Consider the following 18,838-nt stretch of genomic DNA (forward strand, 5'->3'; position numbering starts at 1 on the left):
ATTATAACATCACTCCTCTAACCAGGTACACTTGTAACAGGGTTCAGATTATAACATCACTCCTCTAACCAGGTACACCTGTAACAGAGTTCAGATTATACCATCACTCCTCTAACCAGGTACACCTGTAACAGGGTTCAGATTATAACATCACTCCTCTAACCAGGTACACCTGTAACAGAGTTCAGATTATAACATCACTCCTCTAACCAGGTACACCTGTAACAGAGTTCAGATTATAACATCACTCCTCTAACCAGGTACACCTGTAACAGAGTTCAGATTATAACATCACTCCTCTAACCAGGTACACCTGTAACAGGGTTCAGATTATACCATCACTCCTCTAACCAGGTACACCTGTAACAGAGTTCAGATTATACCATAACATCACTCCTCTAACCAGGTACACCTGTAACAGAGTTCAGATTATAACATCACTCCTCTAACCAGGTACACCTGTAACAGAGTTCAGATTATACCATCACTCCTCTAACCAGGTACACCTGTAACAGAGTTCAGATTATAACATCACTCCTCTAACCAGGTACACCTGTAACAGAGTTCAGATTATAACATCACTCCTCTAACCAGGTACACCTGTAACAGAGTTCAGATTATACCATCACTCCTCTAACCAGGTACACCTGTAACAGAGTTCAGATTATAACATCACTCCTCTAACCAGGTACACCTGTAACAGAGTTCAGATTATAACATCACTCCTCTAACCAGGTACACCTGTAACAGAGTTCAGATTATAACATAACATCACTCCTCTAACCAGGTACACCTGTAACAGAGTTCAGATTATAACATAACATCACTCCTCTAACCAGGTACACCTGTAACAGAGTTCAGATTATAACATCACTCCTCTAACCAGGTACACCTGTAACAGGGTTCAGATTATACCATCACTCCTCTAACCAGGTACACCTGTAACAGAGTTCAGATTATAACATAACATCACTCCTCTAACCAGGTACACCTGTAACAGAGTTCAGATTATAACATCACTCCTCTAACCAGGTACACCTGTAACAGGGTTCAGATTATACCATCACTCCTCTAACCAGGTACACCTGTAACAGAGTTCAGATTATAACATCACTCCTCTAACCAGGTACACCTGTAACAGAGTTCAGATTATAACATCACTCCTCTAACCAGGTACACCTGTAACAGAGTTCAGATTATACCATCACTCCTCTAACCAGGTACACCTGGAACAGAGTTCAGATTATACCATCACTCCTCTAACCAGGTACACCTGTAACAGAGTTCAGATTATAACATCACTCCTCTAACCAGGTACACCTGTAACAGAGTTCAGATTATAACATCACTCCTCTAACCAGGTACACCTGTAACAGAGTTCAGATTATACCATAACATCACTCCTCTAACCAGGTACACCTGTAACAGAGTTCAGATTATACCATAACATCACACCTCTAACCAGGTACACCTGTAACAGAGTTCAGATTATAACATCACTCCTCTAACCAGGTACACCTGTAACAGAGTTCAGATTATACCATAACATCACTCCTCTAACCAGGTACACCTGTAACAGAGTTCAGATTATAACATAACATCACTCCTCTAACCAGGTACACCTGTAACAGAGTTCAGATTATACCATAACATCACTCCTCTAACCAGGTACACCTGTAACAGAGTTCAGATTATACCATAACATCACTCCTCTAACCAGGTACACCTGTAACAGAGTTCAGATTATACCATAACATCACTCCTCTAACCAGGTACACCTGTAACAGAGTTCAGATTATAACATAACATCACTCCTCTAACCAGGTACACCTGTAACAGAGTTCAGATTATACCATAACATCACTCCTCTAACCAGGTACACCTGTAACAGAGTTCAGATTATACCATAACATCACTCCTCTAACCAGGTACACCTGTAACAGAGTTCAGATTATAACATAACATCACTCCTCTAACCAGGTACACCTGTAACAGAGTTCAGATTATAACATCACTCCTCTAACCAGGTACACCTGTAACAGAGTGCAGATTATACCATAACATCACTCCTCTAACCAGGTACACCTGTAACAGAGTTCAGATTATACCATAACATCACTCCTCTAACCAGGTACACCTGTAACAGAGTTCAGATTATACCATAACATCACACCTCTAACCAGGTACACCTGTAACAGAGTTCAGATTATACCATAACATCACTCCTCTAACCAGGTACACCTGTAACAGAGTTCAGATTATAACATAACATCACTCCTCTAACCAGGTACACCTGTAACAGAGTTCAGATTATAACATCACTCCTCTAACCAGGTACACCTGTAACAGAGTTCAGATTATACCATAACATCACTCCTCTAACCAGGTACACCTGTAACAGAGTTCAGATTATACCATCACTCCTCTAACCAGGTACACCTGTAACAGAGTTCAGATTATACCATCACTCCTCTAACCAGGTACACCTGTAACAGAGTTCAGATTATAACATCACTCCTCTAACCAGGTACACCTGTAACAGAGTTCACATTATACCATAACATCACACCTCTAACCAGGTACACCTGTAACAGAGTTCAGATTATACCATAACATCACTCCTCTAACCAGGTACACCTGTAACAGAGTTCAGATTATACCATAACATCACTCCTCTAACCAGGTACACCTGTAACAGAGTTCAGATTATAACATCACTCCTCTAACCAGGTACACCTGTAACAGAGTTCAGATTATAACATCACTCCTCTAACCAGGTACACCTGTAACAGAGTTCAGATTATACCATCACTCCTCTAACCAGGTACACCTGTAACAGAGTTCAGATTATACCATCACTCCTCTAACCAGGTACACCTGTAACAGAGTTCAGATTATAACATCACTCCTCTAACCAGGTACACCTGTAACAGAGTTCAGATTATAACATCACTCCTCTAACCAGGTACACCTGTAACAGAGTTCAGATTATACCATAACATCACTCCTCTAACCAGGTACACCTGTAACAGAGTTCAGATTATACCATAACATCACACCTCTAACCAGGTACACCTGTAACAGAGTTCAGATTATAACATCACTCCTCTAACCAGGTACACCTGTAACAGAGTTCAGATTATACCATAACATCACTCCTCTAACCAGGTACACCTGTAACAGAGTTCAGATTATAACATAACATCACTCCTCTAACCAGGTACACCTGTAACAGAGTTCAGATTATACCATAACATCACTCCTCTAACCAGGTACACCTGTAACAGAGTTCAGATTATACCATAACATCACTCCTCTAACCAGGTACACCTGTAACAGAGTTCAGATTATACCATAACATCACTCCTCTAACCAGGTACACCTGTAACAGAGTTCAGATTATAACATAACATCACTCCTCTAACCAGGTACACCTGTAACAGAGTTCAGATTATACCATAACATCACTCCTCTAACCAGGTACACCTGTAACAGAGTTCAGATTATACCATAACATCACTCCTCTAACCAGGTACACCTGTAACAGAGTTCAGATTATAACATAACATCACTCCTCTAACCAGGTACACCTGTAACAGAGTTCAGATTATAACATCACTCCTCTAACCAGGTACACCTGTAACAGAGTGCAGATTATACCATAACATCACTCCTCTAACCAGGTACACCTGTAACAGAGTTCAGATTATACCATAACATCACTCCTCTAACCAGGTACACCTGTAACAGAGTTCAGATTATACCATAACATCACACCTCTAACCAGGTACACCTGTAACAGAGTTCAGATTATACCATAACATCACTCCTCTAACCAGGTACACCTGTAACAGAGTTCAGATTATAACATAACATCACTCCTCTAACCAGGTACACCTGTAACAGAGTTCAGATTATAACATCACTCCTCTAACCAGGTACACCTGTAACAGAGTTCAGATTATACCATAACATCACTCCTCTAACCAGGTACACCTGTAACAGAGTTCAGATTATACCATCACTCCTCTAACCAGGTACACCTGTAACAGAGTTCAGATTATACCATCACTCCTCTAACCAGGTACACCTGTAACAGAGTTCAGATTATAACATCACTCCTCTAACCAGGTACACCTGTAACAGAGTTCACATACCATAACATCACACCTCTAACCAGGTACACCTGTAACAGAGTTCAGATTATACCATAACATCACTCCTCTAACCAGGTACACCTGTAACAGAGTTCAGATTATACCATAACATCACTCCTCTAACCAGGTACACCTGTAACAGAGTTCAGATTATAACATAACATCACTCCTCTAACCAGGTACACCTGTAACAGAGTTCAGATTATACCATAACATCACACCTCTAACCAGGTACACCTGTAACATAGTTCAGATTATAACATAACATCACTCCTCTAACCAGGTACACCTGTAACAGAGTTCAGATTATAACATAACATCACTCCTCTAACCAGGTACACCTGTAACAGAGTTCAGATTATAACATCACTCCTCTAACCAGGTACACCTGTAACAGAGTTCAGATTATACCATAACATCACTCCTCTAACCAGGTACACCTGTAACAGAGTTCAGATTATACCATCACTCCTCTAACCAGGTACACCTGTAACAGAGTTCAGATTATACCATCACTCCTCTAACCAGGTACACCTGTAACAGAGTTCAGATTATAACATCACTCCTCTAACCAGGTACACCTGTAACAGAGTTCACATTATACCATAACATCACACCTCTAACCAGGTACACCTGTAACAGAGTTCAGATTATACCATAACATCACTCCTCTAACCAGGTACACCTGTAACAGAGTTCAGATTATACCATAACATCACTCCTCTAACCAGGTACACCTGTAACAGAGTTCAGATTATAACATAACATCACTCCTCTAACCAGGTACACCTGTAACAGAGTTCAGATTATACCATAACATCACACCTCTAACCAGGTACACCTGTAACATAGTTCAGATTATAACATAACATCACTCCTCTAACCAGGTACACCTGTAACAGAGTTCAGATTATAACATAACATCACTCCTCTAACCAGGTACACCTGTAACAGAGTTCAGATTATAACATCACTCCTCTAACCAGGTACACCTGTAACAGAGTTCAGATTATACCATAACATCACTCCTCTAACCAGGTACACCTGTAACAGAGTTCAGATTATACCATCACTCCTCTAACCAGGTACACCTGTAACAGAGTTCAGATTATACCATCACTCCTCTAACCAGGTACACCTGTAACAGAGTTCAGATTATAACATCACTCCTCTAACCAGGTACACCTGTAACAGAGTTCACATTATACCATAACATCACACCTCTAACCAGGTACACCTGTAACATAGTTCAGATTATACCATAACATCACTCCTCTAACCAGGTACACCTGTAACAGAGTTCAGATTATAACATAACATCACTCCTCTAACCAGGTACACCTGTAACAGAGTTCAGATTATAACATCACTCCTCTAACCAGGTACACCTGTAACAGAGTTCACATTATACCATAACATCACTCCTCTAAACAGGTACACCTGTAACAGAGTTCAGATTATAACATAACATCACTCCTCTAACCAGGTACACCTGTAACAGAGTTCAGATTATAACATAACATCACTCCTCTAACCAGGTACACCTGTAACAGAGTTCAGATTATAACATCACTCCTCTAACCAGGTACACCTGTAACAGAGTTCAGATTATACCATCACTCCTCTAACCAGGTACACCTGTAACAGAGTTCAGATTATAACATCACTCCTCTAACCAGGTACACCTGTAACAGAGTTCACATTATACCATAACATCACACCTCTAACCAGGTACACCTGTAACAGAGTTCAGATTATACCATAACATCACTCCTCTAACCAGGTACACCTGTAACAGAGTTCAGATTATACCATAACATCACTCCTCTAACCAGGTACACCTGTAACAGAGTTCAGATTATAACATAACATCACTCCTCTAACCAGGTACACCTGTAACAGAGTTCAGATTATACCATAACATCACACCTCTAACCAGGTACACCTGTAACATAGTTCAGATTATAACATAACATCACTCCTCTAACCAGGTACACCTGTAACAGAGTTCAGATTATAACATCACTCCTCTAACCAGGTACACCTGTAACAGAGTTCAGATTATACCATAACATCACTCCTCTAACCAGGTACACCTGTAACAGAGTTCAGATTATACCATCACTCCTCTAACCAGGTACACCTGTAACAGAGTTCAGATTATACCATCACTCCTCTAACCAGGTACACCTGTAACAGAGTTCAGATTATAACATCACTCCTCTAACCAGGTACACCTGTAACAGAGTTCACATTATACCATAACATCACACCTCTAACCAGGTACACCTGTAACATAGTTCAGATTATACCATAACATCACTCCTCTAACCAGGTACACCTGTAACAGAGTTCAGATTATAACATAACATCACTCCTCTAACCAGGTACACCTGTAACAGAGTTCAGATTATAACATCACTCCTCTAACCAGGTACACCTGTAACAGAGTTCACATTATACCATAACATCACTCCTCTAAACAGGTACACCTGTAACAGAGTTCAGATTATAACATAACATCACTCCTCTAACCAGGTACACCTGTAACAGAGTTCAGATTATAACATAACATCACTCCTCTAACCAGGTACACCTGTAACAGAGTTCAGATTATAACATCACTCCTCTAACCAGGTACACCTGTAACAGAGTTCAGATTATAACATCACTCCTCTAAACAGGTGCACCTGTAACAGAGTTCAGATTATACCATAACATCACTCCTCTAACCAGGTACACCTGTAACAGAGTTCAGATTATACCATAACATCACTCCTCTAACCAGGTACACCTGTAACAGAGTTCAGATTATACCATCACTCCTCTAACCAGGTACACCTGTAACAGAGTTCAGATTATACCATAACATCACTCCTCTAACCAGGTACACCTGTAACAGAGTTCAGATTATAACATAACATCACTCCTCTAACCAGGTACACCTGTAACAGAGTTCAGATTATACCATAACATCACTCCTCTAACCAGGTACACCTGTAACAGAGTTCAGATTATACCATAACATCACACCTCTAACCAGGTACACCTGTAACAGAGTTCAGATTATACTATAACATCACTCCTCTAACCAGGTACACCTGTAACAGAGTTCAGATTATACCATAACATCACACCTCTAACCAGGTACACCTGTAACAGAGTTCAGATTATAACATCACTCCTCTAACCAGGTACACCTGTAACAGAGTTCAGATTATACTATAACATCACTCCTCTAACCAGGTACACCTGTAACAGAGTTCAGATTATACCATAACATCACTCCTCTAACCAGGTACACCTGTAACAGAGTTCAGATTATAACATCACTCCTCTAACCAGGTACACCTGTAACAGAGTTCAGATTATACCATAACATCACTCCTCTAACCAGGTACACCTGTAACAGAGTTCAGATTATACCATAACATCACTCCTCTAACCAGGTACACCTGTAACAGAGTTCAGATTATAACATCACTCCTCTAACCAGGTACACCTGTAACAGAGTTCAGATTATACCATAACATCACTCCTCTAACCAGGTACACCTGTAACAGAGTTCAGATTATACCATAACATCACTCCTCTAACCAGGTACACCTGTAACAGAGTGCAGATTATACCATAACATCACTCCTCTAACCAGGTACACCTGTAACAGAGTTCAGATTATAACATCACTCCCCTAACCAGGTACACCTGTAACAGAGTTCAGATTATACCATAACATCACTCCTCTAACCAGGTACACCTGTAACAGAGTTCAGATTATACCATAACATCACTCCTCTAACCAGGTACACCTGTAACAGAGTTCAGATTATAACATCACTCCCCTAACCAGGTACACCTGTAACAGAGTTCAGATTATACCATAACATCACACCTCTAACCAGGTACACCTGTAACAGAGTTCAGATTATACCATAACATCACTCCTCTAACCAGGTACACCTGTAACAGAGTTCAGATTATAACATCACTCCTCTAACCAGGTACACCTGTAACAGAGTTCAGATTATACCATAACATCACTCCTCTAACCAGGTACACCTGTAACAGAGTTCAGATTATACCATAACATCACTCCTCTAACCAGGTACACCTGTAACAGAGTTCAGATTATACCATAACATCACTCCTCTAACCAGGTACACCTGTAACAGAGTTCAGATTATAACATCACTCCTCTAACCAGGTACACCTGTAACAGAGTTCAGATTATAACATCACTCCTCTAACCAGGTACACCTGTAACAGAGTTCAGATTATACCATCACTCCTCTAACCAGGTACACCTGTAACAGAGTTCAGATTATAACATAACATCACACCTCTAACCAGGTACACCTGTAACAGAGTTCAGATTATACCATACCATCACTCCTCTAACCAGGTACACCTGTAACAGAGTTCAGATTATACCATCACTCCTCTAACCAGGTACACCTGTAACAGAGTTCAGATTATACCATAACATCACTCCTCTAACCAGGTACACCTGTAACAGAGTTCAGATTATACTATAACATCACTCCTCTAACCAGGTACACCTGTAACAGAGTTCAGATTATAACATCACTCCTCTAACCAGGTGCACCTGTAACAGAGTTCAGATTATAACATCACTCCTCTAACCAGGTACACCTGTAACAGAGTTCAGATTATACCATCACACCTCTAACCAGGTACACCTGTAACAGAGTTCAGATTATACCATAACATCACTCCTCTAACCAGGTACACCTGTAACAGAGTTCAGATTATACCATAACATCACTCCTCTAACCAGGTGCACCTGTAACAGAGTTCAGATTATACCATAACATCACTCCTCTAACCAGGTACACCTGTAACAGAGTTCAGATTATACCATAACATCACTCCTCTAACCAGGTACACCTGTAACAGAGTTCAGATTATAACATAACATCACTCCTCTAACCAGGTACACCTGTAACAGAGTTCAGATTATACCATCACTCCTCTAACCAGGTACACCTGTAACAGAGTGCAGATTATACCATAACATCACTCCTCTAACCAGGTACACCTGTAACAGAGTGCAGATTATACCATAACATCACTCCTCTAACCAGGTACACCTGTAACAGAGTTCAGATTATAACATCACTCCTCTAACCAGGTACACCTGTAACAGAGTTCAGATTATACCATAACATCACTCCTCTAACCAGGTACAATATGCGCCATGTAAAAATGCTAACGTTTAAGTTCCTTGCTCAGAACATGAGAACATATGAAAGCTGGTGGTTCCTTTTAACATGAGTCTTCAATATTCCCAGGTAAGAAGTTTTAGGTTGTAGTTATTATAGGAATTATGACGCGTCGACTATTTTTCTCTATACCATTTGTGTTTCATATACCTTTGACTATTGGATGTTCTTATAGGCACTTTAGTATTGCCAGCCTAATCTCAGGAGTTGATAGGCTTGAAGTCATAAACAGCACTGTGCATTGCTAAGAGCTGCTGGCAAACGCAGTAAAGTTTGAATGAATGCTTACGAGCCTGCTGCTGCCTACCACCGCTCAGACTGCTATATCAAATCATAGACTTAATTATAATATAATAAACACCGAAATACGAGCCTTTGGTCAAATCCGGAAACTATCATTTTGAAAACAAAAAGTGTATTCTTTCAGTGAAATACGGAACTAATTCTGGCAATTAGTTCGCAACGAGCCAGACGGCCCAAACTGTTGCATATAGCATGACTCTACATACAATGAGCGCAAGAGAAGTGACACAATTTCCCTAGTTAATATTGCCTGCTAACATGAATTGCTTTTAACTAAATTTTCAGGTTTACAAAAGAAAGGCATTGATGTTCATGGTTAGGTACATTCTTGCAACAATTGTGCTTTTTTTTTGCTAATGGGCTTTTGTTAAATCATCCCCCGTTTGGCGCGGTAGGCTGTGATTCGATGATAAATTAACAGGCACCGCATTGATTATATGCAACGCAGGACACGCTAGTTAACCTAGTAATATCATCAACCATGTGTAGTTAACTAGTTATTATGTGAAGATTGATTGTTTTTTATAAGATAAGTTTAATGCTAGCTAACTCCTTGCTGCACTCGCGTAACAGGTGGTCAGCCTGCCACGCAGTTTCCTCGTGGAGTGCGATGTATTGGGCCATAATCTGCGTCCAAAAATTCCCGATTACCGATTTGTTATGAAAACCTGAAACCGGCCCTAATTAACCGGTCGACCTCTAGTCTTCACTCACATTGTCAAATTGCTACTTTTCTGTGGAGCAACTCATTATTTGTCCTTTATATTTTTATATATTTATATTTATTTATATATTATTATTATATATATTTTAAATCCCAGCCCGCGTCCCCGTAGGAGGCAGAGGTAGTGCCACACACAGCTGATGGCTACAGTATGTGTTATTTGTCCCTGTAGACGGTATGTGTTATTCGTCCCTGTAGACGGTATGTGTTATTCGTCCCTGTAGACGGTGAGTGTTATTTGTCCCTGTAGACGGTGAGTGTTATTCGTCCCTGTGGACGGTGAGTGTTATTTGTCCCTGTAGACGGTGAGTGTTATTTGTCCCTGTAGACGGTGAGTGTTATTCGTCCCTGTAGACGGTGAGTGTTATTTGTTCCCTGTAGACGGCGAGTGTTATTCGTCCCTGTAGACGGTGAGTGTTATTTGTCCCTGTAGACGGTGAGTGTTATTTGTCCCTGTGGACGGTGAGTGTTATTCGTCCCTGTAGACGGTGAGTGTTATTTGTCCCTGTAGACGGTGAGTGTTATTTGTCCCTGTGGACGGTGAGTGTTATTTGTCCCTGTAGACGGTGAGTGTTATTTGTCCCTGTAGACGGTGAGTGTTATTTGTCCCTGTAGACGGTGAGTGTTATTTGTCCCTGTAGACGGTGAGTGTTATTTGTCCCTGTAGACGGTGAGTGTTATTTGTCCCTGTAGACGGTGAGTGTTATTTGTCCCTGTAGACGGTGAGTGTTATTTGTCCCTGTAGACGGTGAGTGTTATTTGTCCCTGTAGACGGTGAGTGTTATTTGTCCCTGTAGACGGTGAGTGTTATTTGTCCCTGTGGACGGTGAGTGTTATTTGTCCCTGTGGACGGTGAGTGTTATTTGTCCCTGTGGACGGTGAGTGTTATTTGACCCTGTAGACGGTGAGTGTTATTCGTCCCTGTAGACGGTGAGTGTTATTTGTCCCTGTAGACGGTGAGTGTTATTTGTCCCTGTAGACGGTGAGTGTTATTTGTCCCTGTAGACGGTGAGTGGTTTAAAGGATGAGATCCGTGACCTGAAGCAGCAGGTCCAGACTCGGGACAACACCATCTCTAACCAGACACTGGAGAACCAGGGACTACAGGAACAAGTGGAGCTACAACACAGGTAACACACACTCCTTCCTGGATATCCTTTCTTCTGATTGGTATTTCCTGGTTTCCCTTCCCTCTGATTGGTCCTGCCTGGATTTCCTCCCCCCCCCTGACTGGTCCTCTTTACAGGAAGTACCAGGAAGTGTCTCAGCGGTGCCAGGCCCTCCAGTCAGCATCATCCACGTGCTCCGACCACGAACTCAAGATTAAGGTGAGGCTTCGATTATTGTTGTTCAAAGTTGGACTAAACTGAATGATGTCTAGATTAAGATTGGTATTAATACAGTTCAGATTGGGACTAGGTTTAGAAAACTAGGAGGTTAGGATTAGGACTGGGGTTGAGATTTGGACTAGGTTTAGAAAACTAGGTTAGGATTAGGGTTGACTGATGTATGAAGATTGAGACTGATTGTACCTGAATTCAAATTAGGACTGGGGTTGAGATTGGGACTACAGTTAGAGCTAGATTAGGACTGGGGTTGAGATTGGGACTACAGTTAGAGCTAGATTAGGACTGGGGTTGAGATTGGGACTAGAGTTGGGGAGCTAGGTTAGGATTAGGACTGGGGTTGAGATTGGGAACAGAGTTGGGGAGCTAGGTTAGGATTAGGACTGGGGTTGAGATTGGGACTACAGTTGGGGAGCTAGGTTAGGATTAGGACTGGGGTTGAGATTGGGAACAGAGTTGGGGAGCTAGGTTAGGACTGGGGTTGAGATTGGGACTACAGTTGGGGAGCTAGGTTAGGATTAGGACTGGGGTTGAGATTGGGAACAGAGTTGGGGAGCTAGGTTAGGATTAGGACTGGGGATGAGATTGGGAACAGAGTTGGGGAGCTAGGTTAGGATTAGGACTGGGGATGAGATTGGGACTAGAGTTGGGGAGCTAGGTTAGTACTGGGGTTGAGATTGGGACTAGAGTTGGGGAGCTAGGTTAGGATTAGGACTGGGGTTGAGATTGGGACTAGAGTTGGGGAGCTAGGTTAGGATTAGGACTGGGGATTAGGACTGGGGTTGAGATTGGGAACAGAGTTGGGGAGCTAGGTTAGGATTAGGACTGGGGATGAGATTGGGACTAGAGTTGGGGAGCTAGGTTAGGACTGGGGTTGAGATTGGGACGAGAGTTGGGGAGCTAGGTTAGGATTAGGACTGGGGTTGAGATTGGGACTAGAGTTGGGGAGCTAGGTTAGGATTAGGACTGGGGTTGAGATTGGGAACAGAGTTGGGGAGCTAGGTTAGGATTAGGACTGGGGATGAGATTGGGACTAGAGTTGGGGAGCTAGGTTAGTACTGGGGTTGAGATTGGGACTAGAGTTGGGGAGCTAGGTTAGGATTAGGACTGGGGATGAGATTGGGACTAGAGTTGGGGAGCTAGGTTAGGATTAGGACTGGGGATGAGATTGGGACTAGAGTTGGGGAGCTAGGTTAGGCCTGGGGTTGAGATTGGGACTAGAGTTGGGGAGCTAGGTTAGGATTAGGACTGGGGTTGAGATTGGGACTAGAGTAGGGGAGCTAGGTTAGGATTAGGACTGGGGTTGAGATTGGGACTAGAGTTGGGGAGCTAGGAAAAGGATTGAAGTATCAATCTGTCTATTCTGTGGTGCTTTATTTCCCTGAAGAGGTTTTGAGCTGTTGAACAGAGCAAATGCAGGCCAATTTTATTTTGCTTCTGCTTATTTTGGCATCCATGTGTCTTCTCTCCAAAGTGTCATTTGGGAAGTAAAGTGGTAATTTTTTAAAAGCAGCCAGTGAGATGCCTCTGTCTTTTGTAGGCTTTATAAACTCTCAATGTAATCACTATTTATTACTGGGTTTAACCTCTGTCCTATGTAGGCTTTATAAACTCTCAATGTAATCACTATTTATTACTGGGTTTAACCTCTGTCCTATGTAGGCTTTATAAACTCTCAATGTAATCACTATTTATTACTGCGTTTAACCTCTGTCCTCTGTAGGCTTTATAAACTCTCAATGTAATCACTATTTACTACTGGGTTTAACCTCTGTCCTCTGTAGGCTTTATAAACTCTCAATGTAATCACTATTTATTACTGGGTTTAACCTCTGTCCTCTGTAGGCTTTATAAACTCTTAATGTAATCACTATTTACTACTGGGTTTAACCTCTGTCCTCTGTAGGCTTTATAAACTCTCAATGTAATCACTATTTATTACTGGGTTTAACCTCTGTCCTATGTAGGCTTTATAAACTCTCAATGTAATCACCATTTATTACTGGGTTTAACCTCTGTCCTATGTAGGCTTTATAAACTCTCAATGTAATCACTATTTATTACTGGGTTTAACCTCTGTCCTATGTAGGCTTTATAAACTCTCAATGTAATCACCATTTATTACTGGGTTTAACCTCTGTCCTATGTAGGCTTTATAAACTCTCAATGTAATCACTATTTATTACTGGGTTTAACCTCTGTCCTATGTAGGCTTTATAAACTCTCAATGTAATCACCATGTGTTTTTACTGGGTTTAAATGACCTGCCTTCAAATGAAGAGATGCTATTAACTCTTCAGTCTAACACTCAAACTCCACATGATGTTCACCTTTCAGATGGTCATTAAGTCCCTCTTTCATGAGCCTGAGAATACAACTCAAAGGTGTGTGTGTCTCCTCTCTTCCCCCCCAGGAGTTGGAGAGGAAGTTGGCTCTGCAGGAACAGGATGTTGTCATAGTGAAGAACATGAGGTCAGAGGTCGCTAGGGTCCCGGATATGGATAAGGAGCTCCGACAGCTACGAGAGGAGAACGTTTACCTCAGGTAACACTACTAGAACACATGGATCAGGACAGGTGAGAGAGGAGAATGTTTACCTCAGGTAACACTACTAGAACACATGGAGCAGGACAGGTAAGAGAGGAGAATGTTTACCTCAGGTAACACTACTAGAACACAAGGAGCTCCGACAGCTACGAGAGGAGAACGTTTACCTCAGGTAACACTACTAGAACACATGGATCAGGACAGGTGAGAGAGGAGAACGTTTACCTCAGGTAACACTACTAGAACACATGGATCAGGACAGGTGAGAGAGGAGAATGTTTACCTCAGGTAACACTACTAGAACACGTGGATCAGGACAGGTGAGAGAGGAGAATGTTTACCTCAGGTAACACTACTAGAACACATGGATCAGGACAGGTGAGAGAGGAGAATGTTTACCTCAGGTAACACTACTAGAACACGTGGATCAGGACAGGTGAGAGAGGAGAACGTTTACCTCAGGTAACACTACTAGAACACAAGGAGCTCCGACAGCTACGAGAGGAGAACGTTTACCTCAGGTAACACTACTAGAACACGTGGATCAGGACAGGTGAGAGAGGAGAATGTTTACCTCAGGTAACACTACTAGAACACGTGGATCAGGACAGGTGAGAGAGGAGAATGTTTACCTCAGGTAACACTACTAGAACACATGGAGCAGGACAGGTGAGAGAGGAGAATGTTTACCTCAGGTAACACTACTAGAACACATGGATCAGGACAGGTAAGAGAGGAGAATGTTTACCTCAGGTAACACTACTAGAACACGTGGATCAGGACAGGTGAGAGAGGAGAATGTTTACCTCAGGTAACACTACTAGAACACATGGAGCAGGACAGGTGAGAGAGGAGAATGTTTACCTCAGGTAACACTACTAGAACACATGGATCAGGACAGGTGAGAGAGGAGAATGTTTACCTCAGGTAACACTACTAGAACACATGGAGCAGGACAGGTGAGAGAGGAGAATGTTTACCTCAGGTAACACTACTAGAACACATGGATCAGGACAGGTAAGAGAGGAGAATGTTTACCTCAGGTAACACTACTAGAACACATGGATCAGGACAGGTAAGAGAGGAGAATGTTTACCTCAGGTAACACTACTAGAACACATGGAGCAGGACAGGTGAGAGAGGAGAATGTTTACCTCAGGTAACACTACTAGAACACATGGAGCAGGACAGGTGAGAGAGGAGAATGTTTACCTCAGGTAACACTACTAGAACACATGGATCAGGACAGGTAAGAGAGGAGAATGTTTACCTCAGGTAACACTACTAGAACACATGGATCAGGACAGGTAAGAGAGGAGAATGTTTACCTCAGGTAACACTACTAGAACACATGGAGCAGGACAGGTGAGAGAGGAGAATGTTTACCTCAGGTAACACTACTAGAACACATGGATCAGGACAGGTAAGAGAGGAGAATGTTTACCTCAGGTAACACTACTAGAACACATGGATCAGGACAGGTAAGAGAGGAGAATGTTTACCTCAGGTAACACTACTAGAACACATGGAGCAGGACAGGTGAGAGAGGAGAATGTTTACCTCAGGTAACACTACTAGAACACATGGATCAGGACAGGTAAGAGAGGAGAATGTTTACCTCAGGTAACACTACTAGAATACATAGATCAGGACAGGTGGGAGAGGAGAATGTTTACCTCAGGTAACACTACTAGAACACATGGATCAGGACAGGTAAGAGAGGAGAATGTTTACCTCAGGTAACACTACTAGAACACATGGAGCAGGACAGGTGAGAGAGGAGAATGTTTACCTCAGGTAACACTACTAGAACACATGGATCAGGACAGGTAAGAGAGGAGAATGTTTACCTCAGGTAACACTACTAGAATACATAGATCAGGACAGGTGGGAGAGGAGAATGTTTACCTCAGGTAACACTACTAGAACACATGGATCAGGACAGGTGAGAGAGGAGAATGTTTACCTCAGGTAACACTACTAGAATACATAGATCAGGACAGGTGAGAGAGGAGAATGTTTACCTCAGGTAACACTACTAGAACACATGGATCAGGACAGGTGAGAGAGGAGAATGTTTACCTCAGGTAACACTACTAGAACACATGGAGCAGGACAGGTAAGAGAGGAGAATGTTTACCTCAGGTAACACTACTAGAACACGTGGAGCAGGACAGGTGAGAGAGGAGAACGTTTACCTCAGGTAACACTACTAGAACACATGGATCAGGACAGGTGAGAGAGGAGAATGTTTACCTCAGGTAACACTACTAGAACACATGGAGCAGGACAGGTAAGAGAGGAGAATGTTTACCTCAGGTAACACTACTAGAACACATGGATCAGGACAGGTGAGAGAGGAGAATGTTTACCTCAGGTAACACTACTAGAACACGTGGAGCAGGACAGGTGAGAGAGGAGAATGTTTACCTCAGGTAACACTACTAGAACACATGGATCAGGACAGGTAAGAGAGGAGAATGTTTACCTCAGGTAACACTACTAGAACACATGGATCAGGACAGGTAAGAGAGGAGAATGTTTACCTCAGGTAACACTACTAGAACACATGGATCAGGACAGGTGAGAGAGGAGAATGTTTACCTCAGGTAACACTACTAGAACACATGGATCAGGACAGGTGAGAGAGGAGAATGTTTACCTCAGGTAACACTACTAGAACACATGGATCAGGACAGGTGAGAGAGGAGAATGTTTACCTCAGGTAACACTACTAGAACACATGGAGCAGGACAGGTGAGAGAGGAGAATGTTTACCTCAGGTAACACTACTAGAACACATGGATCAGGACAGGTAAGAGAGGAGAATGTTTACCTCAGGTAACACTACTAGAACACGTGGAGCAGGACAGGTGAGAGAGGAGAATGTTTACCTCAGGTAACACTACTAGAACACATGGATCAGGACAGGTAAGAGAGGAGAATGTTTACCTCAGGTAACACTACTAGAACACATGGATCAGGACAGGTGAGAGAGGAGAATGTTTACCTCAGGTAACACTACTAGAACACGTGGAGCAGGACAGGTAAGAGAGGAGAATGTTTACCTCAGGTAACACTACTAGAACACGTGGAGCAGGACAGGTGAGAGAGGAGAATGTTTACCTCAGGTAACACTACTAGAACACATGGATCAGGACAGGTGAGAGAGGAGAATGTTTACCTCAGGTAACACTACTAGAACACATGGATCAGGACAGGTGAGAGAGGAGAATGTTTACCTCAGGTAACACTACTAGAACACATGGATCAGGACAGGTGAGAGAGGAGAATGTTTACCTCAGGTAACACTACTAGAACACGTGGAGCAGGACAGGTGAGAGAGGAGAATGTTTACCTCAGGTAACACTACTAGAACACGTGGAGCAGGACAGGTAAGAGAGGAGAATGTTTACCTCAGGTAACACTACTAGAACACAAGGAGCAGGACAGGTAAGAGAGGAGAATGTTTACCTCAGGTAACACTACTAGAACACGTGGAGCAGGACAGGTAAGAGAGGAGAATGTTTACCTCAGGTAACACTACTAGAACGCATGGAGCAGGACAGGTGAGAGAGGAGAATTTTTACCTCAGGTAACACTACTAGAACACATGGATCAGGACAGGTGAGAGAGGAGAATGTTTACCTCAGGTAACACTACTAGAACACATGGAGCAGGACAGGTAAGAGAGGAGAATGTTTACCTCAGGTAACACTACTAGAACACGTGGAGCAGGACAGGTGAGAGAGGAGAATGTTTACCTCAGGTAACACTACTAGACCACATGGAGCAGGACAGGTGAGAGAGGAGAATGTTTACCTCAGGTAACACTACTAGAACACATGGAGCAGGACAGGTGAGAGAGGAGAATGTTTACCTCAGGTAACACTACTAGAACACATGGATCAGGACAGGTAAGAGAGGAGAATGTTTACCTCAGGTAACACTACTAGACCACATAGATCAGGACAGGTGAGAGAGGAGAATGTTTACCTCAGGTAACACTACTAGAACACGTGGATCAGGACAGGTGAGAGAGGAGAATGTTTACCTCAGGTAACACTACTAGACCACATGGATCAGGACAGGTGAGAGAGGAGAATGTTTACCTCAGGTAACACTACTAGAACACGTGGAGCAGGACAGGTAAGAGAGGAGAATGTTTACCTCAGGTAACACTACTAGAACACGTGGAGCAGGACAGGTAAGAGAGGAGAATGTTTACCTCAGGTAACACTACTAGAACACATGGATCAGGACAGGTAAGAGAGGAGAATGTTTACCTCAGGTAACACTACTAGACCACATAGATCAGGACAGGTGAGAGAGGAGAATGTTTACCTCAGGTAACACTACTAGAACACGTGGATCAGGACAGGTGAGAGAGGAGAATGTTTACCTCAGGTAACACTACTAGACCACATGGATCAGGACAGGTGAGAGAGGAGAATGTTTACCTCAGGTAACACTACTAGAACACGTGGAGCAGGACAGGTAAGAGAGGAGAATGTTTAC

The 18,838-nt window shown here is 42.5% G+C and overlaps 1 protein-coding gene across 5 annotated transcripts in view; it reads left to right on the forward strand.

The window, feature by feature from the left end:
• The window catches only part of LOC139568371 (mitotic spindle assembly checkpoint protein MAD1-like), a 122,202-nt gene that overhangs the window by 6,872 nt on the left and 96,492 nt on the right, over window positions 1–18,838 (forward strand). For 3 of the 5 annotated variants that reach the window (XM_071390148.1, XM_071390149.1, XM_071390150.1), the window contains 3 exons: window positions 11,433–11,557; window positions 11,674–11,755; window positions 14,187–14,317. In XM_071390148.1, coding sequence (XP_071246249.1) covers window positions 11,433–11,557; window positions 11,674–11,755; window positions 14,187–14,317 — 338 coding nt within the window. Of the gene's footprint in view, window positions 1–11,432; window positions 11,558–11,673; window positions 11,756–14,186; window positions 14,318–14,800; window positions 14,842–16,506; window positions 16,524–18,838 lie in introns of those variants that run through there. The other 2 variants (XM_071390151.1, XM_071390152.1) reach the window with 2 other exon arrangements.

Source organism: Salvelinus alpinus, chromosome 2 (genome assembly GCF_045679555.1).
Source record: "Salvelinus alpinus chromosome 2, SLU_Salpinus.1, whole genome shotgun sequence".
In the NCBI taxonomy this organism is placed as follows: domain Eukaryota; kingdom Metazoa; phylum Chordata; class Actinopteri; order Salmoniformes; family Salmonidae; genus Salvelinus; species Salvelinus alpinus.